This window comes from Pezoporus occidentalis, unplaced genomic scaffold (genome assembly GCF_034315485.1).
Source record: "Pezoporus occidentalis ecotype Australia unplaced genomic scaffold, CSIRO_AGI_Poc_V1 ctg250, whole genome shotgun sequence".
Taxonomy (NCBI): Eukaryota; Metazoa; Chordata; class Aves; order Psittaciformes; family Psittacidae; genus Pezoporus; species Pezoporus occidentalis.
In genome coordinates this window covers 159,393-184,102 of record NW_026914395.1, presented here as the reverse complement: position 1 = coordinate 184,102, position 24,710 = coordinate 159,393, and the positions used below count along the sequence as shown (strand labels likewise).

Below are 24,710 nucleotides of genomic sequence, written 5' to 3'. Positions count from 1 at the left end.
ACTGTATCCAGCTTGAGTAACACAGGAGAAACAAGCCAAAGGAACATCTGATCACTGACAGCCGTGTGCCACAGCAGCACTACTGTCACAACACAACACTGCCCTAAGAGCCTGGGAACTGCTGCTTCAACTGAAGTGACACCAGCTCTGTGCTCACAAATCAGATACAGCTCTGATAACCACCATACCAGACGTGTGTGATGCTGCACTCCCAGGTGCCTGTCTGCCAGAGGGTAATGAAGCCATCTCAGGGGACTGATGGAGACCACTCTGCTCTACAGGCAGAGGTAACAGGACCAGCAGGCCAGGGTGGAACAAGCTCTCTGGAGGGAGATCACCTTTCCCCTTTCAAAGTCAAGCTGGCATTAAAAGCTTTGCCCAGGCCCCGCCTCCCTGCACTGGGTCACACAGCATCAGACCTGTCCCTGCAAGTCACAGCCTGCACTGGGATCTACATCACTGGAGTCGTTACAGGCTGTAACAGGGTACTGGCATCCTGCTGAGAGGAAACTGAACTTCAAGTACAGCCAAGGGACAAGTCAGAATCCCAGACTGGTTTGGGTTGGAAGGGACCTTAAAGCTCACCCAGTTCCAACCCCTGCCACGGGCAGGGACCCCTTCCACTAGAGCAGCTTGCTCCAAGCCCCTGTGTCCAACCTGGCCTTGAGCACTGCCAGGGATGGGGCAGCCACAGCTTCTCTGGGCACCCTGTGCCAGCGCCTCAGCACCCTCCCAGGGAAGAGCTTCTGCCTAAGAGCTCAGCTCAGTCTCCCCTTGGGCAGGTTCAAGCCATTCCCCTTGGCCTGTCCCTACATCCCTTGTCCCAGGCCCCTCTCCAGGTTTCCTGCAGCCCCTTTAGGCACTGGAGCTGCTCTCAGGTCTCCCCTTAAGGAGCCTTCTCTTCAGGCTGACCCAGCCACTCTGCTGTCAGGGTGACAACTGTCAGAGGCCACTGGGGGCTCTGCTGCTCAAACTTGATTTCAGGACAACTGAAGGAAGTTTACGAGCTCACCTCTGGGGTCTGGACTTCGGTTTCACTTTACTGCTGGGTGTAGGGTACAGCCTGAGCGCAGATGGATTCGGATCACACAGAGCGAGTATTTGCAGAGGGGTCTCCCATTTGTCCTGTGACATCCACACACTCAGGGCAGCCTCCAGGCACGGGTTTACCTAAGGAAATGCAGGATTTCCAGAGCAGAGGGCCCTCTGTGCAGTCCACAGCACCCAGACACAGCCCAACGCTCAGGTGTAGCTTCCTGGGGGAGGGGGGTGACACATACAGCAGGCAAGCAACTTCTTACAGGAGTTATGGCACTCAATCCTAATGAAATTACCCCTCTGGCTCATTGCTGTTGTTCAGCACCAGCACACAAGCACAGCCCAGGGATCCTCAGTTAAGTGTCACAGCTGTGCCTGTGAGAGCTTGCAAGGGAGCTCAGAACTGGCAGACCACCACACTAAGGGCAGTGGAGAACACTACAAAGCCAAAAGGGCTGTTCCATCAGCAACACACAAAAGCACCCTGGTACCCAGGATCAAAGAGCAGAGCTCATCACACAGTACCTAAGGTGAGGAAAGCAGAAGGTTCACATTTTTCCTCCTTGTTTTTATAAGATTATCCTGTGGGAGCTGCAGGAAAAGAATCTATTTAAGCATTTTAATCCACCCATGGAATCTACCATGACTCACAACCCTTCACTGCAGACAGCAAGGAGGACAGAGTTCAAATATCCTGTAAGGGATCCCCTAAAACAAGCAAATGCTTTGTCAGGTGCTCTAAAGAGACAACACTTCCTCTCCTCAGAAGTCTGCCCAAGCTGTCTGACACCTCTGGCTTCAGAGGATCCAAGCTACCTCTGCTGATGGCAGCTACAGCATCAAGCTATAGGAGAGCCACAGATCAGACTCATCATGGATCAGATCAGACCAGATCTTGGACTCCTGATCAAAGCCTAAACTGCTGGGGATTTGGCCCTTCCCCATCACCTCTCATATCACTCAATCTCTTTTTGCCCTGTAAAGATCAGGTTGGTCAAACTACAAAGACCTTTTCATTATTGTTAGAGGCAAAACTGGACTTAATGTAAGCATCAAAATTGAGATCACATTTCTTGATGAAGAAATCCTTTATGGGGGTGCAATACAGGAATGTTTCTTTACAGCTGTGAGCTGTAAAGATTATCCTATGGAAAAATCCTGTGAGAAAGCCCCTTGTCCCTTTGGATTCATCCCACAAACGTTTCTGTTCCATGTATCACATGATACAGCATCATACTTTGGTGCTTCCAGCAGACACTTCAATATCTGCCCATAACAGGAAAACATAGAACATGGTCCCATGAATCAAGCCCAGACAAGATGTAACCCTGTGTGTGTGGTTCCTTAAACCAATCAGCAGCTGATGTTTCCAGGAAGAGATTTCTAAGGAAATCAGCCTGGCTGCTAACATCCATCCATGGGACCAAACACCCCAGAGCACAGCACTGAAACAATCAGGGTTTGTGTGGGTTGAAAATCTCCAGAATTTGAAGCTTTCCATCTGTTTGAGAAGCAGGTTCTGGCTCTGGGACAAAAGGGCCTGTCATGTGGCCGAAATGCCAGAGTCCTCTGTAAGCAGCTGATCACAGAGGCAGTGGAACACTGAGCATTTGCAAGCACCACCAGCAGCTTGTCCTCCCTGGGGCTGTTCCAGTTGCTACACTCAAGCCAGGCAGAGGGGAAAACCAATGCACATCATCTGCTAAGTGAGTACGTCAAGAGCCAGCATGTTCTGAGCCTACAGGAAACCTGGAGAGGGTCTTTGGGCAAGGGCCTGTAGGGACAGGCCAAGGGGAATGGCTTGAACCTGCCCCAGGGGAGACTGAGCTGAGCTCTTAGGCAGAAGCTCTTCCCTGTGAGGGTGCTGAGGCGCTGGCACAGGGTGCCCAGAGAAGCTGTGGCTGCCCCATCCCTGGCAGTGCTCAAGGCCAGGTTGGACACAGGGGCTTGGAGCAAGCTGCTCTAGTGGAAGGGGCTGGGGTTGGAGCTGCAGGAGCTTTAGGGTCCCTTCCAACCCAAACCATTCCATGATTCTACGACACCCATTTCCTCAGCAGTCAGAAGTTGGTTACACCGCATTTCTAACCCACAGCACTAGATGGGGCATAAACCCTGACTTAACATTCAGTTTAACTTTCAGCTAAAGATTAGCACACATGGTGGTAAAGCAGCACCACCACCAACTGCAACCACAAGCTAAGGCACTGATAAAGGTCAACAGACACAAGGCAACAAGAAGCAACATTCCTCATCTAAGCCAATGCCCCCAAGCCCAGCTGCTGTTATTTTACAGTCTCATTAGATATAATCAGGTCAGAAAAGCCTTTTAACGTGAGCAGTTTGAGCTAACTCTCCTAACCAGAGAGAACACACACCATTTTAAGGCGTAACATTTGAAACCAAGCACTAAAACCCAAAGATGCTCAGCTGCCCAGGGTGTGATGCTTCAGTCTGGTTTCTCAGTTTGACCAGGAAGGAAGCTCAGCGCGCACGGTACTGAAGATACAGGCTGAGGTATTCAAATTCTTCACACAGGAAGTTTCAGCTGCAAGATACCCAAAAATCCTTATTCATTCTGTAACATCACTTCATGGTTTTAGTTGATGTAGATAACTTGAAGCAAAAGATAAAGTAACAAAAGACGCCAAGTGTTACATTTGAGGAACAGAACGAACATGGAACTAAAGGAGGGACGGATGCTCCAGCACCCTGAGCTATGCATGTGCTGTGGTCTTTGAAATCCAGACTTCAACCCTTTAAATAGGAGTTACAGAAATAGCCTGATGTGTGGTTGAAAAGAGGTTTCCTGCTGCATGGAAACCTCTTCCAGACTGGAGAACTAAACAAGAACTTGAATGGTTTAACTCTATAGACCTAACTAAACTCTATGTATCATTCCTAAGTGCAATTAATCCTGTATGGACATAGTAAAGAAGTCGAACAGTGAGCCAAAATGATGGATGCTGCCTTTGTATTTTAAGCCACTGACATAACACCCTCCAGAATAAACAGAATGAAACCTTCCTGAATGGATCTGGCCTGACATCAAACGTCTTCATGTGGTTTCTACTTTAATTTGATCTTTTCCCACTTACAGATTTATTTTCTTCAATCCTTGGCTAAAATTGGTCACAGTGTACAAGAGCTTTTAAGAGCCATCATCATTAATCACCACTTGTCAGTGTCATTTCTAAAGATGCCACAAATTCACATGAGAGCTGCATTACCAGTCATTTTGTTTTTGTTGCTAGAAGCTGGACCGCAGCCAGCCAGCCAGCATCCTTCTCAACCCCATCAGAAAGCTGGAGACACAAACACTTGCACACATCACCTCTCCAGCCACTGGCTGCTGGATCCTGCAATTCTCCCTCTGTTTTGCATGAGCAGCCCCAACACTGGGGCCAGTTGAGATTACGAGGAGAGAGAAATGGATGTGCAATGACAAAGAAGGAAGAGACACACAGGAACTCCTCTTTATCTGGCCCCATACGGGAAGGAGGAGGAAGTGTTACAAAAATCTACAGGCAGAGAACTTCTTACCTCGGTGTACTTCCCAACAGAGGCACAAACAGCAGCTCCAACAAGTCCTGACTGCCACATAAGGCAAAATAGTACAAAAGAAAATTGATCACAGGCTGGAGAGGTCCAATTAGTGCTTGTTCACCTGGCAGCTTATTGATGAGCCTGGACAGAAGGTCCTCGTGAAGGAATGAAAACAGGACTCAGGGCAGACATCAATACTCTATGTTACAGGCAGGCAAGGGAAGGTCTGGAGATGGACAGTCACGCACAAGCACAGTCTGAGGTAATCCAGCCTTGTAGCCCCTCAGCTTCCCACTCCAGAAACAAGACTTGGCTTTGCAGCTGTGGCAAAAGCTCCTTCACCTCAGAGCCACAGAGGTTGCACCCATCTCCTCCAGGGCCCCTATCACCCAACTCCAGCCCTGCTGAGTTCCCTGCTCAGGCAGCCACTGGAGCCTAGAGCAGGGAATTTCACCTTCCCTAATGAAATAAAGCTTTGGGTGGCAGAGAGTGTCTCCTTGCTGCAGGTTCAACACAAAATGACCCCAATCCCTAATGCTATTGCAGTAGAAACACAATGACTTCCCATATTTCAGTAGGCACCAGGAACCTAGATGAAAAGTATGTCCTGATGGCAAAGGTCAACAAATACCTAGAAAGTCTTGTCAGGAATGAGGATTTAAGCTAGCAAAGTTATTTAATTTCTATCAAAGCCCAATTTTCATTTCAAATTCTAATGCTGCTTTCTATCAAAGCCAAAAATCCATAAGCTGGACTCAGAATACAACAGTGGAAGACCCAACAAACCCCACAGTGAATTATCTTTTAAAATCACTCTGATTTCTTGAGACAGAACTAGAAGAAATGAATTTTTAAGAGAAAAGACATAAAATGACCCTGATTGATGTCTGGTTATAGCCAATACATCCCATTGTCCTGTTGAGACAAAAACTAATGCAACCACAAAGGTCCTTTCCCTCAGAGCACTGCAGAAAGTTGCCCTGAGTTCCAAGAGGGAAGGAAACCATCCACCTGCCCACTTCCCCATGGATTTAGTATGTTTGAGCCTATAACAACCAAAACTATTCTTGGGCTGGTTATTTCAGGCTCAACTTCAGGCCCCATTGCAGCTCAAAAGGAAAGAGAAGGCCGGATCTCATCTTACAGTTGGGTCCTCAGAAGACACGATCCAAATGAGCTGCCTACATATTTAATTCCTTTGTTCAGAACATTCTAGCAAGAGATAACTGCAATGTACATGCCAAAGAGAAGGATTTCAAGAGAACAAACACCATAACGTAAGCACCACAAAGAAGAAACAGCCATCAGAAGACCATTTGAAAATCAGCTGAGCACGCTTTTCAAACACAAGTCCAACAACATAAACAGGCAAAGGAAACAAGGGCTCATTACGCAAACAGCATCGCCACTGCGTGCGCTGCTGCAAACCACCTCTTCAGCTTTATTCAGAGAGCAGTGGAGCATTTTCCATCCTATTCCAAGCACATCCAAGTGCCCAACACATTCAGAGTTCAGACAGTAACCAAACGAAAGGTGGTTCCCTTCATTCCCTGCATCTGGAATTGCATTTCAGTCAAGCTCTGGGTGTAGATTTTGCTATTTGAAACGCAAACACCCCATGGTTCACATTGTTCCAAGTGCTCTTTGGGGCACTTACTAACCACCAGTATAACATCAACCCAGAGTAAGGTCTTCAGCAATCTGAAGTCATAGCACCAACTTTCCTTTAAAAGGACATTCCCACATCTGGAAATTCTCTGGTCTGGAAAGAAGCAGCGGAACAAAAAGATACAGCAACAAAAACACAAGATGGATTCATCACTGCTTCTGGAGTGTGACGTACTTCAACGTTCTCAGTCACAACCTTCATCCTTTCCATCTACGCAAAGCCTGACACTGCTACTTCACTCCACAGTCCAGGACAAATTTAGAGGGATGTTTTATCCAGGTCACAGACAAAGAATTCCTTAACCTGCTGGCTCTTCATCCATCCTATGCAAAGAGACCTGCTCCTTCATTTCCTGCTGAAGGAAACACATCCAAACATGACACGAGCTGTTAGTCCACAGCCAGGAAAGGACTTCTAACACACATTCACCTGAACAAAAGAAGATTGGGGTGGTTATTTATATGTGTTCTTCTACCTGAGGACAGTCAAACAGCCAAGCCACCACCAAAGTTAAATCCATTCATTCCCAGGTCCTAAAACAATCGCTGACCAACTGATAACTTGCCAAAACACAACAAACGACACACAAGGGATGTTTATTGTAGCTGAAACATTTAGTAGGGCCTATTCTGCATTTTATTTTACCAGTCCTGATACACAGCTGTGCATTTCCCAACCAATTTTACCTTTTAATAACCACAAATGCTGTTTACCAAAAGACATAACAACCTGAAAAGCTGCCTCAAAACACAGATGGCACTTCAGCAGTTAACCAAGAGGGAAAAAAACCTCTTGGGGCAATATTCCTGACACTAAAGCTGCTCACCACTACCTGTCCCTAGTTCTTATCTCCCATGGTCTCACCTGACATTGCAAAGGATGAGAAGATTCTGGACTGCAGGAAGAGTGGAATTCTCATTCTGTCCTGTCACCAGGTGCCTGTCCAGTACAACATGCACAGCATCCGGACTGCTGGCTAAATGCAGGAGGAAAAGCAACAGGCATCATGTTAGGGGACGCTACTTCGGTGGCAGTATCACATCTCTCATGGAATTTACATAAAAGAGGACTATTTTGACCAGATTTGCTGGGTGACAGACATGCTGATCAACAACTCCAACAGACAGGGACAGTATTAAAGCCCAAATGCTGAAATGATTTCACTAGAAAGACTTTCTATGGAAGGACAGCAGGACTGATCCCTTGATACAATTAACACCAGGTGGATAAAGCACATGTATCAAGAAATTTTCCATGATAAAACCATCAAAGCAAAGGTTTCTTCCTAAGAGCTCATCTCAGTCTCCCCTCTGGCAGGTTAAAGCCAATCCCCTTGGCCTGTCCCTACACGCCCTTGGCCAAAGCCCCTCTCCAGGTTTCCTGCAGCCGCTTTAGGCACTGGAGCTGCTCTCAGGTCTCCCCTTCAGGAGCCTTCTCTTCTCCAGGCTGAACCAGCCCAGCTCTCTCAGCCTGGCTCCAGAGCAAAACTGCTCCAGCCCTCACAGCATCTTTGTGGCCCTCCTCAGGGCTTTCTCAAGCAGGTCCAACTCACCATTTCTAGTCCACAAGGGTATTTGTTTCTATCATGAAATGGGAATGCAAGATGAGATATCCTGTCAGAGTCTTGTGTAAAACCAGCACGCAAACATTAACTCCCCAAACGCAGCCATGAAACATGTAATCCTGGACAACAGGAGGGTGCCATACCACTGAATGTAGCTCCAGAATCTTTCACAAAGTCTTCCACAATAATGGACAAACTGGCAAAATTAGGCTGTCGGACTAGTTCATACACAGAGGGCTGGAAAAGAACAAAAGGCAGGAAGTCTGGCTTGGTTTTTACAGGAAAAGCCAAGCAAAACCAACACAAACATACCCCTACAATTCTCCCAGCTGCATAGAGGAAATCAGAGAGCAATGAAGCATAAACCCAAATGACCACAATCAGCTTCTATGGATTTTCTATAGGGGACAAACTAAAAACTCTTAAGTGAAAGAAACAAAGAGCAAGAATGACACCAAGGAACTCCTGCTCATCAACCAGACACTGAGCAGTGTGCATGGAATTAACTCGATGAAAGTGCAGATCCCTTTGGGTGTTGGCCACAAACATTTGGACACAAATGCTGTGCCACTTGCAAACAACAGTGCTTTGGAATTAATATGGGATACAGCTTAAATTAAGAGAGAAAAATTGGAAACCCAAGTTCAGTTTCTATCTGCACATGTGGCCACTGCTTTTCTTATGGTTTCCATAGCCATAGTACCTCAGAAGTTGTACCAGAGAGGTTTGCATTGCTCTGGAACACAGGTACAACTGCCATATCAATGGCCTGTGAATAAATTAAATAAATCAACAGCATCTACTTTAATCACAAGCCAGCCTGTACTAACAGCTTTCTCCCCTACAACCTCCTCTGCCTTTTAAAATGAAAGAGCACCTTGAGAAACAAAGAACTTGGCCCCAGCACTCATGAAACCTAAAAGCAATTCTTAAAAGCCCTCAACAATGAATGCAGAGAGCTGCAGCAGCCACTTCCAGCTTTTTATTGCTTCAGTTTCAAGCATCCAGAACTGTTTACTGAACAATCAGAAGGAAAACACGCTCCACATGACAGGAGAGACAACCCCTCCATGCACTCAGTGCTGGGCCCCCTTCCAATGACAGCACTTTATCTCTTCCACATAAATCAAGGGTACCATACTGATGATTTATATTATGAGAAATAGCTCCATCGCCTGAAATCACAGGCTCACACACAGCAAAAGCCAGGTGAAAGCTCAACCTACCCCTGTCAGGCTGTATCCTTGAAATACCCAGGATTTATCCTCATTGGTGGCACAACACAAGGCTGCAACTCCATGTCCAACTGCACAGATGGGCTCTGTGAGAGAAATATCAAAGCATGTTTGAGCAGCATCTTCAAACAGACAAAACACAGATGAGGGTTAAAGGAGATTCTTCATGCTACAGCATGTTTCCTTCCTGCAGTAAGATTATACCACACAGTTCATACTCTCTCAAGCTGTAAGGTTTCTCCTACACACCACAGAAGAGCCCCAGTCTTGCAAAGATTTACTAGCTGTTAACTCCAAGCCTAGAGACAGCACCAGTCAAAGAGAACAAGTGCTCAAATGGTAAACGAGAGGCAAACACAAGTCTTGATTAACTACAGACTCAATGATGATCTTGGCATCTTCCACATTGGCTCTGAATCTGGATGTGGAGAGAGCCATTTCTGTATCACTGTGAGGCAGAAACGCTCTTCGGACACGGGCATACAAAAGCTACTGGTATTTTTTGTATGCATTTTACATTAAGAGCCTACTTCTAAGGAGAAGATACATATCTCTAAAGTAGCTCTTTCCAGTTCTGAATGCTCTTCAGCTATATATACATTTTTAAGTCATTGGAAGTTCACAGTCTTACATTTATTACTATTTATTTAACAAAACACCTAATGATGTTCACCTACTGTTCTCAGTGCTGAAGTGCTGCAGTATCTTGGCCAAGTACCCACTGTTTGCAAGGTCAGTCATAGCCCCAGGACAGTTTGGAATCAGCAATGCATGGTACCTAGCACCTGGTGAGGAGGACAGGATAAACTCATTGGGATAAAAGTAACAACCAAAAGAGCCTGACCACAAACCTATTTCAGATTTAACAAAATTCAGACGATACCACATAAACCAGTCAAAACCTGTGTTGAGCTTAATGATCTATGTGGAGAAAAAGGTCCTTTTTAGGACAAAGGACCACAGAATGGACAGGCCTTGGAGCAAGCTGCTCTAGTGGAAGGTGTCCCTGCCCGTGGCAGGGGTTAGAAGTGGAGGGGCTTTAAGATTATATCCCTTCCAGCCCAAAGTAGTCTGGGATTCTGTGATTTTTAATGACATACTCTTACCTGAGCAAAACCTAAAACCACTATGTCTGCTAGGTTCTATTTTAGCAAAATACTTATTTTAAACAAGTATTTAAATAACTATATATCCTGTACATATATACACACATGTAAGAATATGTATGTTGTGCCTACATGAAAAATATATTATATATACACAATATATATGTTTTATATATAAAAATATATATGAATATATATCAATCCAAGATATAAGAAAACAACTGCAGTTGCTAGGACTTCCTCTTACATAAAAAAATAACAACGGTATGTGCTATGCTTCCTCTAATAATACAAGTTTTATGCCTTTTCCGTGGCACTCTTCCCAACACTAGGAAGCACTTGTTGCCCTGATGGATGGAGATGACACACGGGTGAGCAGTGAAGCTCTTACCATCAATGGACTCCAGCTTGGCAGGGCTGGCGTAGGATTTCATGCGGAAGTCCTGGACCCAGCGCATGTTGCTCTCATTCACATCCACAAAATCGATTGGCTTTCCCTAGGGAAAACACAGTTCAGGGGGTTGGAACCGGATGAGCTTTAAGGTCCCTCCAACTCAAACCAATCCAGGATTCAAGCTATGACAGAACCATACAGGAAGCACTCATACACTTCAATATTAAGAAAACAGAACTAAAAAGAGCCCAGTAACCCATAAAGCCACTAAAACACTCCTCAAAAGGACTTAGCATAACTCTCTTGTCAATCAGAGTATCAACTGGTTTCAGGCTGAAATCACAGCAACTGCCCATTTTCACTTACCCCAGGAGTGGCAACTTGCAGATTAAAAGCAGAACTCGTCAGGGTAAAGCAGTGAAGGAAGGACTGGGCTGACACACCTGAAAAACAGAGTCCAACACCTTCAGAACACAACAGTCACACTTCAATCCCAGCCACAGAAAGGTAATTTCATCTAGCAAAGTACAGCAGCTTGGGTTTCCTGCTCATCTCCGGAGCTCTCAGTCATTTCAGGGGGTTCTTTTAAGGTATCAGAAATGAAAAGCCTTCATTACAGGCAAGCTGTGTGTTGAGAAACACATGAGGAAGGTATTCTGGGTGCTTCACCCCGGTCCACACACATGGAAGCGCAGCTCAGCAGCCCCTGTGTCAGCAGCAGGCACAGAGAGGAAGTGCAGGAGTTCCTGAGCGGCACAGCTGTGCAGGGCGGCACACGTGCAGATGGGCACTGCAGGTGAGCACATGTAGAGGGCAAACATCTGGGCACAACACAGCTGCACAAGGAGTGCAGGCACCCCAGCACTGATCTGCATCGAGGAGATCCCCCTCCAGGCTAACCAGGCCCAGCTCCCACAGCCTCTCCTCATCAGGGGGATGCTCCAGACCCCTCGGCATCCCTGTGGCCTCCCCTGGACCCTCTCCTTGTCTTTCTTGTGCTGCGGAGCTCAGCACTACACACAGTGCTCCAGATGCGGCCTCAGCACGGTCGAGCAGAGGGGGGAGCATCACCCCCTCGACCGCTCCCCATGCCCCCGGGATACTCCTGTCCCTCCCGGCATCAACGGCACATCACCGGCTCACAGCCTCCTTATCCTCCACCGCCATTCCCAGCCCCTTCCCAATGAACTGCCCTCAGCACGGCATCCACACACCGCGAGCCAAAGGCCCCGCACGCCTGAGGCGGGGAAGCGGGGATGGACACAGGGGACCCGCGGGCCGGAGGAGCGCGCACCGCCGCCGCGCCAAGGCGAGGAACGGGACCCGGCGAAGCGGGGGTTCCCCCCCCCCCAGCCCCGAGAGGGTCTCACCGGCGGCCGCGGCGCTGGCGACGATGAGGCAGCTCGGCTTGCCCAGCCGGTCCGACATGGCGGCCGCCGTCTCCTCATGGGCCGCGCATGCGCAGGGCGGCGGAGCCGGAGGGAAGGGAGCGGAGGGGCCGCGCATGCGCAGGGCGGCGGAGCCTGAGGGAAGGGAGCGGAGGGGCCGCGCAGCCTTTAAACCTCTGGGGCCCATCGGAGCGGATCATGGGGGCAGCTGGAGCCGTGCGAGCCCCGGGGGGATATATCTGTATGGATAGGGTTTACCTCATTAAGTAGGGCGGAAACAGTGAGGGCTTGTTGTAGGGACCGGCCGCATCAGAGGGGGGCAGCGGGTGACATCGCGCTGAGGCGTTCATGTCCGGCTGCGCCATCCCTGGCAGTGCTCAAGGCCAGGTTGGACACAGGGGCTTGGAGCAAGCTGCTCCGGTGGAAGGGGTCCCTGCCCGGAGCTAGATGAGCTTTAAGCTCCCTTCAACCCAAACCAGTCCATGCTTCCATGATGATCCTATGGAATGTCTGCTGGGTTTCAATGGCCGCATCCAGCTGTGGCGCTGGGTCCAGACCTCATCCTTTAAACCACACAAAGTCCCTCCTCAGCTGACCCGATCACCGTAACATCTTCAGCCAAAGCCCAAACCACCCCCGTTTGTTCCAATGGTGCTGTGTTCCTGACACACGGGATAAGGAGGAGCAAGACCCCCTTGAGACACCCCCCTTGCATCCAGCTCTGGGGAACAGCACCAGAGGGACATGGAGCGGGTGGAGCGAGGCCAGGGGAGGCCACGGAGCAGCTCTGCTCTGGAGCCAGGCTGAGAGAGCTGGGCTGGTTCAGCCTGGACAAGAGAAGGCTCCTGAAGGGGAGACCTGAGAGCAGCTCCAGTGCCTGAAGGGGCTGCAGGAAACCTGGAGAGGGGCTTGGGACAAGGGCCTGGAGGGGCAGGCCAAGGGGAATGGCTTGAACCTGCCCGAGGGGAGACTGAGCTGAGCTCTTAGGCAGAAGCTCTTCCCTGGGAGGTGCTGAGGCGCTGGCACAGGGTGCCCAGCGGAGCTGTGATGAATTGGATGTTCCTTAAGGTCCCTTCCAACCCAAACCAGTCTGGCCCTGTGATGAACCCAAGCTGTTTTTACGGTTCTGGCTTCATCTGTTGTTGGCTTAACCTGGTTTGAAGCTAGTCTAAGTTCTCTCTCTGGTTTTGCTCTTGATACTTCTTACCCTTGGGGTGAAGAACCTGGGGACGTTGTGAGGGACAGACATCAGGGACTGCAGTGACAGGACAAGGGGTAACGGGTTCAAACTGAAACAGGAAGTTTAGATTGGATCTAAGGAGGAAATTCTTTCCTGTGAGGGTGCTGAGGCACTGGAATGGGTTGCCCAGGGAGGTTGTGAATGCTCCATCCCTGGCAGTGTTCAAGGCCAGGTTGGACAGAGCCTTGGGTGCCATGGTTTAGTGTGAGGTGTCCCTGCCCATGGCAGGGGGTTGGAACTGGATGATCTTATGGCCCTTTCCAACCCAAACCATTCCTTGATTCTATGATTCTTCACAGCCCTGATCTAATCCCACAACTACTTATGTTATATGAGACATCTGTGGATCCTTCAGAGTGGTTGCTGGAAAAGATGATGGGTGAAACCCATGGGTGAAGGACTTGGTCATTTCCTGGAGCCATTGAGATGAGCATAAGAGCTGCAAGCTAAATGAAGTGACCCCAAACCCTTCTGAAGCTGTGCTTCCCATCCTTCCTGTCTGGTCCGGATTGCGCCCTTCCTGTATGCTCTGTATCTTAGAATCATAGAATCATAAAACCATAGAATAGTCAGGGTTGGAAAGGAGCTTAAGATCATCCAGTTCCAACCCCCTGCCATGGGCAGGGACACCTCACTCTAAACCATGGCACCCAAGGCTCTGTCCAACCTGGCCTTGAACACTGCCAGGGATGGAGCATTCACAACCTCCCTGGGCAACCCATTCCAGTGCCTCAGCACCCTCACAGGAAAGAATTTCCTCCTTACATCCAATCTAAACTTCCCCTGTTTCAGTTTGAACCCGTTACCCCTTGTCCTGTCACTGCAGTCCCTAATGAAGAGTCCCTCCCCAGCATCCCTATAGGCCCCCTTCAGATACTGGAAGCTGCTCTGAGGTCTCCCCGCAGCCTTCTTCAATAAGATGTTATTCCTTAAGGAACACGTTTGTTCCTTGCAGGTTTCACTGCTTTTGGCTCTGTGCTTTCTCCAAACCTTGTTCAGTTTCAGGATTCAGGCTTTTCATCCCTGTTAATGCCGTCGGTTTAGCTCAGGGCTTCCTCATGCGTTACAGAGTGAAAGTGCCATTATAAAATGATAAGTACACCGTGAAGACAGCCCAGCTCTGCCTTTATTCTTGTTTGTGTATTTGACAGGACCTAATTGCCACCTTTCCTAAAGGAAATGTAGCTCGTGCCATCGGGCTGGCTGCTGGTCCCTGTCTTCAATCCTTTGTCCATCAGTCTCCTGTTCTCTCCTAAAGTGTGTTCTGGATCCATGGGCTGTGGAAGTACTTGGAAGTTCCTCCCGCTTTGTTCATCTTTACTCCCAGGCAATCATTTATAACCCCAAATAAACCCAGAGTGTATCTTTCACTATTGAGTTTAGCTACCAAGAGAGGGACTTGGTGCCGCCCCAGCAGCCTAAGCCTTCCTGGCACAGAGCATCACATTTATGCTCCTTAATCCTTGCTCATGAATCCAGTGCTAAAACCCCTGCCTCCAATCCTCTCCATCAGCTCCTCCCATCCTCCCTAAACTGCCCCAAATCCGAAGCGTTAGAGGATGGAACAATGATTTAAGGGGAAAAGATTGAAGAACAATCCTTTTTGAGCACGCCTCACTTGCTGGGAGATTAAATTGTTCAGTGATGTCCTAATACTTGATCTTTCCCTGCTTTCCAAATGCTCTCCTGCTGAATTCTCTTCCAGCAAGCACTGGAAATGCTTTGCAGCCCCTCTCTGCTTCATTTGTGTGGTTAACAAATAGGAGTAGTTACAGCACAGCGATGGGATCACAAGGACAATAAGGAGTTACTTGCTTCTTCACACAGAGCATTCGTTGTGATAGAGCCTGGACGGTGTGGTTAATTCAAACGAGAGGACTGCTTCCTGCTCCGGGCTGGTCCGAGAGCACGGAACTGCCACATTTCTCATTTCTAGCCCATATAACACAGCCATTTGGCACTGCCTCATTTTCTGTGGCTAAATAACGGCTGGAGTGTGGAAGGGAGCAGGGAAAGCAAAGCGTAGTTTGAGCTAAGTCTAACCATACCCTCTGATTTTCATGCTTCGTAAATACCTATAAATGCATGGAGGGGAGGAAGTAGATGAAACACAGACTGGATGGGTGGAACATAGCCAAAGCAGTGCTTGAAAGGACCGAGCTGGTGTTAGCGCTCCCTGTGCTGGCACCACAGCGGCACTGATGTGTGCCTGGCCCTGCCCTCCTTGGCAGTGAGAAGAGACACGGGTTTTGTTTGTAGGAGACCCAAGAGGAAGATTCTCCAGCCCCTTCCCCTCCTCTCTATCAGCCAGCAGCGCTGTTTCCTCTCAGGCCAAGGAGAACACCGTGTGCAGGTGCCTCCACTGAGTCCAAACTATAGGGAGAGCTTCCAAGTTGCAGCAGCATCCCTGCTGCCTTCCCCTTCACAGGAAGGTAATTAGAACCCCACACTGGTTCATGTTGGAAGGGAGCTTAAAGCTCCTCCAGCTCCAACCCCTGCCACGGGCAGGGACCCCTTCCACTGGAGCAGCTTGCTCCAAGCCCCTGTGTCCAACCTGGCCTTGAGCACTGCCAGGGATGGGGCAGCCACAGCTTCTCTGGGCACCCTGTGCCAGCGCCTCAGCACCCTCCCAGGGAAGAGCTTCTGCCTAAGAGCTCAGCTCAGTCTCCCCTCGGGCAGGTTCAAGCCATTCCCCTTGGCCTGGCCCTACAGGCCCTTGGCCAAACCCCCTCTCCAGGTTCCCTGTACCCCCTTTAGGCACTGGAAGACTGTTATAAGGTCTCTCCTTGCACCTGACAGGTCAAGGGAATCCCTGGCTCTATGTGCAGGAACCTCCCTGGATATCAGCCAGGTATCCAGGGGATTGTTTACTCCTGAGGATGGATGCTCCCAGGCCAACTGAAAGACAAAACCCATCAAATTACAGGGATCTGGGAGGAGAGAGGTCCCAGCAAACTGTACAGCCAAGCCTGGAGACCAGGGGATCGCTGGGATCAGTAATGTTTCCTTTGTGGCTCCAGGCAAGTGTAATTCCATGCTTTAGCTTCCACGTGGGAATAACAATCATCTTCCTTTGCCTGCTTTCCTCAGACAGGCTGGCATTTAGCTGGGGTAGGAACTGCCTTTGCTTACAGTTCTTACTGGGATCCCTGCTCCTAGCAAACACTAAACCTGTCAGAAGCATGGGCAGGAGTAAAGAGGGAGAGGGATTACAGCCATTTTCACTCACAGCCCACATCCACAAAGATGCTCAAGGGAGGAATTATACAATATAGCTATGTGGGTATATATTATATCTCTGTATATAGTTTATTTCTCACAATCCTGGTAAGAGTTACAGGTGTATAGGGAACCATTTACAGTTTCACAGCATATGGAGTGGCCATACAGCTTCTGATGTGAGTAACATACAATGGGTAGAGAGCACACGTTTCCAAACCCATCCACCCACCACTCATACAATGGGTTTTCAAAGCGAATACTAGATTCAGCTACATAGAAAGCCTGGAATATGGTCGGGTACAGCGTTGGGTGTCGGACAACACTGTCAGTCACAATGGGACAAGCTAAACTACTTTAATTTTCAATCTAGTATTTCTAGTCTACCTGCATTATTGCATTTATACGCTTGTTTTTGTTTTAAGTCAAAGTAAAGAGAATACTATATGGGAAAGGAAAATTCTTGACTATTTTAGGATTTGAGCTGCAGCCCATACAAAGTGTCCATAGAAGCATAGACAAGGTTATAAATTCAACAAGGTATAAATCAGCTGGATAGCTTTGTGTGTAGGTAGGTGTCCATTTCCCTCCAGGAAATGTGTCTCAGCAGCATATTGTGCCTGAAAGCAAAACCCAAACCAAACCTGTACGCTGAACACAGGTAAAGAGGTGTCAGTGACAAGCAGGCCTGCTTGTACAGGGAAGAAATCAAGGTGTTGCTCTGAAGATCACTATCCTTTGCAAAACACATGTAGGGGCTGGCTCAAACCCCACTGGTGCCATTGGGAAGATGCCTGTGGGGTAGGAGCAGGCGCTTCCCTGCTACCAGCATGAACTTCCTGAGGGCTCTGCATCAGTCCCTGGAGAAGTAACAGAATCCAAGCAAACCATAAGGAAACGAATCAAAAATCCCCTGTAATCTGACCTTCACGTTCCCTTCCTCCTGTTTTAGTTGCTCCACCAATTTGATATCAACCTGCACCTACCGCTAGAAGAGAGTTGGTTTTCACTGGGGGAGTCCAGATTGCAGCTCTTAGACATCAGTGGAAACGGTCCTAAGCAGTGACTTGGGGAAGGGCACCAGGCTTTAGAAGGGCTGCTCAAAACTGGAGAAAGCCAAATTATTCACTTGTTGGTTGGTTTTAAACGTGACAAAACTGTATGGGCACCCTTGTCCTTATCACATCACCTCAGAAACCTGAGTGCTTGCAGCTGCCGCGGCAAAACCAGGGATACAATGCAGGTCTTTAGGGTGGCAATGATGATGCAAGGTTTCCCGGTGGGAGGTTTGGTACCGGAGCATCGCCGTGCACAGACAGAAAGAACCTGTGCCTTTATTCTTGCTCTGCTGCATCGGGGCTCTGCATTCTGAGTGATGAAAAAGCAATGGAGTCTTCTGTGAATTTCAAGCAACTGCAGGAGAAACAGGAGCAAGAGGAACGCGTTGGTCCAAATCCTGTTTAACCCAAGTTAATTTTCAGCAAAAAAAAACAACCCAAAACTATTTAATTTGAAGGGCATCGAAGAATGGAGAGCACAAGTCCCCGAGTCCTGCGTGCCAGAGCATCCAGGCAGAGCACACACTGTCCAAAGCAGCAAGTGGGACTATAGCATGCAGTAGAACCAAACTCATGCGTTTGGAAAGCCAACAGCTATGATCCTGCAGGCTTTGATACCGGCTTACCAGCATGGTTAGTGGAATCAGGTGTGGATTTTCAAGGCCCAGAACTCTTGCATTACCGTGCATTATCAAGTGATAACACCCAAACAGCCCATTCATAACCAAAAGACCCTCGCAGTCTTCTGCATCCTCAACCTTGGCAGTGTTCTGCATCCTTAATCTTTTCCATCTTCTGTATCCTCAACCCTGCAGTAGCCCCCTGGAGCTGCTTCTTCAAGGCCAGCAGAAATGCAGGTGGTTGCCATCAGCTGAGAGCCAGCTCCTGAGCACTTCAGAACCTCTCTGCTTGTATTTCTGAGGCTCCAGTAAGCGGAGGACTGAAGCAGTGCTGGCTTCAGCCAAGTGTAGGGTGTGCTCACACTGTGTCAGCATCTCCTGAGCAGCCAGAACACCTCCCACTTGACTGACGGGCAGCTGCATCCTGAGCAGAGCCTATGGCCGTGCATTGGGTAGCATGGAAAAGCAAAGACAAGAAAGGCACCTTCCAGCTGTGGCTTCCTCATCTGCTGAGCTCCCGTGGCAGATAAGAGCACTCAGCATCTTGCAGACTCAGACCCCCTTAAGCCTTAGCAATTAGGGCAGATGAAAGCTTCACACATTCTGCATTGCTCTTGCAGTGCTCAGTGGCTGAACGTTGCCTGCACCTTTCATGTGCCTGCCTCAGCCTCGGGGCAGGGTTTGTGCCTAGCTGCGGAGAGGCCACATCTGCAGTTGCCTGGGAAGAAAGTAGGGAAAGGGAAAGGAAAATGAGTACAGAGCCATAGCCAAAGAATCCGTGAAGGACAAGCAATGAATTAGATCTCCATAAGCCAGTGGGGCCACATCGGGCATCTTCAGGCTAGGAATGTGGGCGTTAAACAGGAAAACAGGTCACAGGGCTGGCCTGATGATCTCAGAGGGAAAAGTCATCCTAAAACCCCTTTGATGAACAGCTCTAACTCCTCAGGGCCAGTCAAGGTGAAGTGACTGAGCAGACCACAGCAAGATGCAGTAAAAGTCATAGAAAAACAGTGGTGGACAGACCCAGGCAAGTGCAGCTGAATGGCATGTGGGGGGTCTCCATTATATTGTGGTACCCTCAGGAGCTCCTTGTGTCATCGTCTCAATTCAAGATGATCGAGCTCGAGCTCAAGCTCAGCTTTCTGTATCACTACCTTCAGCTGGATGAACCTAGGTTAAGTACCCTCCCATTTGTGCCATGACAGCTCAGACATCTTATTCTGTGCCCTTTGACACTGAAAAGATAGCTTCCCATTAATGATTAAATAATACTTCAAGTAGAGAAAGTGCAGGAGAGAACTCATCACCAGCTCAGTGAGGGCAGGAGAGGGTTTAAAGAGAACAAAATAGGCCAAAAACACCGCAGGAGAGGTACTTGGAGGCAAATGATGGGCTGAAAAGGCCATTAAACAGAAAGAGAGAGCTGGAAGTGGCAGAAACAGAGCTGGAAAGCCCCGAGCAGCTGTATTTGATCCACAGTACTAAGCAGACACCGCTCTCATCGCCCTCTCCTGGTCTCTTTAACCTGAAGAGCCTGAAGCCTGAAGCACATGGGCTGAGGACGTTGCTGCACAGGCTTCATCACTCTCTGCAGCGGAGCCATCAACTGGGTGCCACTTGTAAGACCTAAAACGTGCAGGAAGCCCAGGGCAGATCTTCAGCAACTTAGATACAGTCTTTATTATCCAGAGTAAAGCCAGTTCTCTTCATAAAGGGAGGTGCTCAACCTCTAAAGCAGTTGATGATGTGGTTGCCTTCTCCTGTGCCTTGGGAGATGTCTCCCAGCTTCATGGGGATGGGAATGAGAGAGCAGCAAGATGCCACGTGGCTTGGGAAGGGACCCAGCATCCCTGCCTTAGCATGAAGTCCCAGCCTGAGAGGATGGAGAAGCACGCAGGTTGGATTTTCAGTCCTTTTGGGATGTGAAAGAGGAGAACAAAGCCCTTCAAAATGCCTGAACAATAAACTTGCAACTTCCTTTAATCATACCAAACTGGCTGTAGAAAACTTCAGGTCTTTTTCGTGCTTCGCAAACCCCTGAACACGGAACAGGGGCAGCAAAAATTCCTTTGGAAAAGGCAGTGAAGGTGAACTTGCACTGAATCATTGGTCATTTTTCCTTATGTCCAAGAGAAATAACTAGAAGTGGATAGGGTATAGAAGCTAATGTGTCCTTACCACAGCTGTGAAGCTTATGGAAGTGTTCTCTCTTCTCTGCACATCTCTGTACCGTTTCTTGTACCCTCTCAGAAGCGCTGCCTCGGATTGAAATCCCAAGAACTCCACCTCCCAGGTACCTTCTGTCATTGCCTTCCTTCTTTGCTTTGTTTCCCCAAGGATGATTTTCCTCTCACATCTTCAGGACTGTTCCTTCCAGCCGATTCCCAGAATAGAAGGATGCTGCCTTCTAAAACCCCAGTGGCGGTTCCCGGAAAGGAAGGGAAGGTTTTAAGGCAGGAATCATCTCTCACCAGCTCTTGGGGCTTTAGTTGCACATTCCTTACACTAAGCAGGGCTAAGGAATGTTTCTGTCAGCTCAAAAAGAAACCATGCCATTGGGATGAGTTTGCATTTAACAGTGACCTGCAGTTGTATCCCTGGTGCCTTCAAAGGCCTGAGCAGAGCATGGTGAAGCCAATGGAAAACTTGTTTTCAGTAGCCCATGGATCAGCCCCTCAACTCTGATTCAGCAGGGACATAAACCCACTTTTAACTTCCCACTCAACCTAAGGGAACCAAGAAGGGCTTCAGGGTAAGCACCTGCCCAGTGCTTTGAGCATGAGGTGAACAGCACCTGCAGGAATGCATTCTTACCCTGCTGAAAACACTGCTGCACTGTCCTTCAGCTTCCAGATTTGCTTGCATCCTACTGCAGGACTTAACAGGAATAACAGGACTTATCCATAGGAGAAAAGAGGAAGCAGAAGTGTGATCCATTTCATCTTCAAGCCAGAAGCATCAGAAAACCTTCTACTAAGAGAACATAATGACATCTTTATCGTTGACTCAAACTTATAGCTCCTTAAAAACACATTGAGGTCAGGTGCAGTGATTGAATCTCTAGTGGTAGGGATAAGCTACAATGTCTTTAGATTCCTAATTTATAGACTTAAGCAAAAGAGTAAACTAGCAATCTAGATCTCTTCAAACCCCAAGCACAGCATCTGGTTTGAGGCAGCACTAAGGAGGACCTCGTGTCACAAACACCACACAAAGAACAGCAAGCAAACGACAGCGTGTGCTCAGTGCGAGAAAAGACAACTATTTATTTAGCACAGCGAGTTCAGGCATCGAAGCCTCTGCTTCCACGGGCTTGGCTTCAGCTCCAGCTCTGAGAGGGGCGAGTTTGCTCTTCTCAGCCTCCTTCTCGCTGGTTGTGTTCTATCTCGGAGTGAAACCACTGCACAGCCTGGCACATTAAGGCAGAACAGGAGGTGTTTGCTAAGAGGCTGTCGTTTGCAAGGCAGGGCTGATGTGCATTGCTTAGGGGCTTGTATGGCATCTACACTCCAGCTACCCGACTCAGACCGACACTAGACCCACACTTCAGAAAGCACTACAACACAGGCCGGTATAGTCTACAAGTGCCTTGTTTTAAAGCAAGTAGCCCACACGACTATCCAGGGAAGGGGGGACAGGATCTTTGAGCTTCTAGCACGACGGGCACATCATACATTCAGCACTTCACTAGCCATACGTTCTGGGCACTGAGAAGAAACCAGGGGTGGAAAGGAATCCGGGGGCTACACGGCATGATGCGAATGGCACAGCAAAAGACAGCACCGACACTCGGTGGGAATGCAGGGCAACAAATGAAGGGGCATCTCCAGGTTGGCTGTTCCCCCCCCTCCCAGACTGCAGTAATACACACACGTATGTATGCAGACACAGAGACACAGAATATGCTTCAAGGCAGGGTGATGTGCGCACACACAAACACAGCTATGTTCCAAACCAAACTGCCAAAGAGGTGAGTCCCAGCTACCAAATCCGGACAGCAGACAGCGCTGCTAAGCCATCACGGTAGGTGGAAACCCCCTTATGAACAGGACATACCCTACTCAGTGCCTAGGGAGGGCTCCCATGTGCTTACATCCCCCCGAGGCGAGCTGCAAGCCCCATCACCATCTCTGTGGTGTGTTTCTGGATGAAATCCCTGGCATCTGAGGGCAGAAAAGGGCAGGGGGAAGCTGGAGGTGGACAGAAATGGTTTAAGGCCCATGGTGGCTGAGAACTGGGCTTCCCCTCTTCTGTTGCCAAAGGTTAAGTCAAGGAAATAAAGATCCCTTGAAGTTAAGCATAAGAGGGGACTTTAGAAAGTAAAACAGGTGTTTCCTTTTCCTCCCCTTCATCTATCTATGCTGGTCATGGCAGGATAGATAGATGTTCTGTCTGTAATAGTGTCACACACTGCTAAAGAAATAACCATATGCTGGGCCTGAGAGGGAGGGACCAGATGGGACAGGCAGAAGCATCTCTTGGAGTCAGGCCTCCCCTTGAAAGCAGAAGCCACTGTCTGAAATCACCACCCTCCTTTGGCAGAACGTGAATCGAAGCATCAGTGACCAATTTCCCTTCCTCACGAGCAGCATAAGCAAGGATTTCCTATTGCCAAGAGCTTTGTGCGGCAGAGATCGGAGGCAAGAGGAGCCCAGGGACAGCCACCCCACCTCCAAACCCCGGCAGTTTGGATCCGGTGCTCTATTCCCAGCATACAGGCATGGAGCTCAGGTGCCTGGCAGGACTGCGCTGCAGTTTGCCTCTGCTTTGTGCACCCAGATTTCTCTCATGGGGGAATCAGAACGCACAGATCTGGGTGCAAGGGGGAACAGGAGGAGCTGGGATGCAATGGGGTCTCCTCTCCCCAGCGTGGCAAGAGGGTGGGCAGGGCACCAGCAGGGTCCTCTTGCAAAGCCCTGCTGCAGTCACTGCAAGGGAGCTGTGCTGGGGCTGCCCCTGAGCTGTGTCCTCACACCTCTGCTTTCCAGACACCTTCCTGTTCCTTGGCCATTGCTTGCCCTCCCCTCTCTGTCCCCAAACAACCTCTGAACATCTGCAAAACAGAAGGAGGGGAAATCAGTCCGCAAGGGAAAAGTGGCCTTACAGAAGCACCCACGGTGGAGCCTTCTGCTGCAACCCACAGAGACCCCCCAGGCTGTAAGTGATGCAGGGCTACCGGGAGACACATCCACAACAGGGGCACAGAGTGCTGCAAGCTACCAGGGGGCTGTAGCACTGGTTCCAAACCCACCATGCCCACCCCTCATCTCTGTTCTGGTAGAGGAAGGCGTTAAACTTCAGCAGCACACAGCCTGTGGTTCAGCAGAAGGCAGCATCCGATCGTCCCACAGTGACCTTGGGGGATATTTTAGGAGTTTTAGGGAAAAGAGGATGGCAAAGCTCACCACAGGAGTGGCCAGGCTGCATTCAGATACCTGCGGTTGGGGAAGCCACGTGCATTCAGCTTCCTGGAGGTAAATAAGACAGGCATGAGCCAAGAGAAGAATTGCCACATCGGGGCAATGCCAGCAGCAGTTACCTTCCTCTGGCCCTGCACCCACTGAATTCACACCTCCAGGCTCAGTGAAAGACGTACAGCTCGGGTTCCACTGAACCCACTCCGCTCTATCACAACCTCTTGCCAACCATCACTCCAACCCCTGCCCGTCGGCTCCAACTGCTGCTCAGCGCTGGAGACCCCACACTGCCGACCTCTCCTAAGCTCTGGCCTACTTTCAAACCAGGAGACTCTATTATGCAGCAGCACAGCAGCCAAGAATAATCTAATGGAAGCTTTCAGACCAAGGTCTGTTCACCTCCTGGTGGCAATGGCATCAGCCAATGCACTGAACACCCTCTCTCATTGCCTGCCTTCCTTCTCCCCCTTACAAGGTCTGGCTTTAGAGCCAAGGTACTCACCAGTGAAACCAGGCTGCTCCCGAGGGATGGGGATTTGTCTCCATTCCCAAAGTGTGGAGCAGTCCCAAATCTCTGCTAGTGTCAGAGGAGGGAGGGAAGAAATCCCCCCAGGGCAGACGGGCATCTAGAGCCCTTGGATAGGGTTTAAAGCAGATCGGTGTTATTCTCATGGGGTGCCAGGTCCTCTCTGCCCCTAAAACCAGCTCCTGGCTCCCTTTTCTCCCTTCTCATGTATCAAGAGACCGAAGCTCTCGGCAGGGGAAATAATCAGGTGAAAAGCCTGATCCCAAGCCCAAAGAAAGGAGCAGGAAGAGTGCAGCTGACCTCGAGGGAGTTGGGGCTGAGGCCGCAGCATCCTGCAAAGGCCAGCCTAACCTAGGAAATACTAGATCCAAAACAAAGTCTCTCGGTTCCCAAACACTGCTGTATGACCCTGCTGGAGCCCTGGCATCCCAAAGGCTGCCTGCCAGCGTGCAAGGAACCAAGCAGATGGCAGCTCCTGCCTGCCCGAGGTCAGCACAGGGCATCACCAGGTATCTCTATGTGCACTGAACAGCCCCTCTGCTCACTCCCCACTGCAGGGAAGTGGCTTGCCATGACATCCCCCGTTGCATCCTCAGCTCTACCACGCTGCAGTCTCAAGCCTGTTTCCTATGGGGCACTTTCCAGTTGGCTTTGCCAAGGTGGGCTGATGAGCAGCAGATACACGAGACA

At 49.3% G+C, this 24,710-nt stretch overlaps 1 protein-coding gene across 5 annotated transcripts; it reads right to left on the bottom strand.

Annotated features, from left to right (window-relative positions):
- Window positions 1–3,473: 3,473 nt before the first annotated feature.
- On the bottom strand, window positions 3,474–11,999 carry GATD1 (glutamine amidotransferase class 1 domain containing 1). Of its 5 annotated transcripts, none has more exons than XM_062623273.1 (8): window positions 11,920–11,999; window positions 10,916–10,992; window positions 10,547–10,652; window positions 9,727–9,834; window positions 9,041–9,135; window positions 7,958–8,051; window positions 7,115–7,226; window positions 3,607–3,652 (listed from the first exon to the last, which is right to left on the bottom strand). In XM_062623273.1, exons 1-8 carry the CDS (start codon window positions 11,975–11,977, stop codon window positions 3,622–3,624), a joined length of 681 nt encoding a protein of 226 aa, XP_062479257.1. In that variant the 5' UTR covers window positions 11,978–11,999; the 3' UTR covers window positions 3,607–3,621. The 5 variants fall into 5 exon arrangements, with proteins under 5 accessions (XP_062479261.1, XP_062479257.1, XP_062479260.1 ...); XM_062623276.1 differs by lacking the exon at window positions 3,607–3,652 and adding an exon at window positions 5,755–6,679; XM_062623274.1 differs by lacking the exon at window positions 3,607–3,652 and adding an exon at window positions 5,755–6,605.
- Window positions 12,000–24,710: the final 12,711 nt, after the last annotated feature.

Excerpts from the sequence above, each read along its gene's own strand:
- GATD1 (XM_062623273.1), bottom strand. The coding sequence starts at position 11,977 with ATGTCGGACCGGCTGGGCAAGCCGAGCTGCCTCATCGTCGCCAGCGCC. Across the intron at positions 10,653-10,915 it reads TGCAAGTTGCCACTCCTGGG|GGAAAGCCAATCGATTTTGT; the intron begins GTAAGTGAAAAT and ends TGTTTTCCCTAG. Across the intron at positions 8,052-9,040 it reads AAGGATACAGCCTGACAGGG|CCCTCTGTGTATGAACTAGT; the intron begins GTAGGTTGAGCT and ends GTTCTTTTCCAG.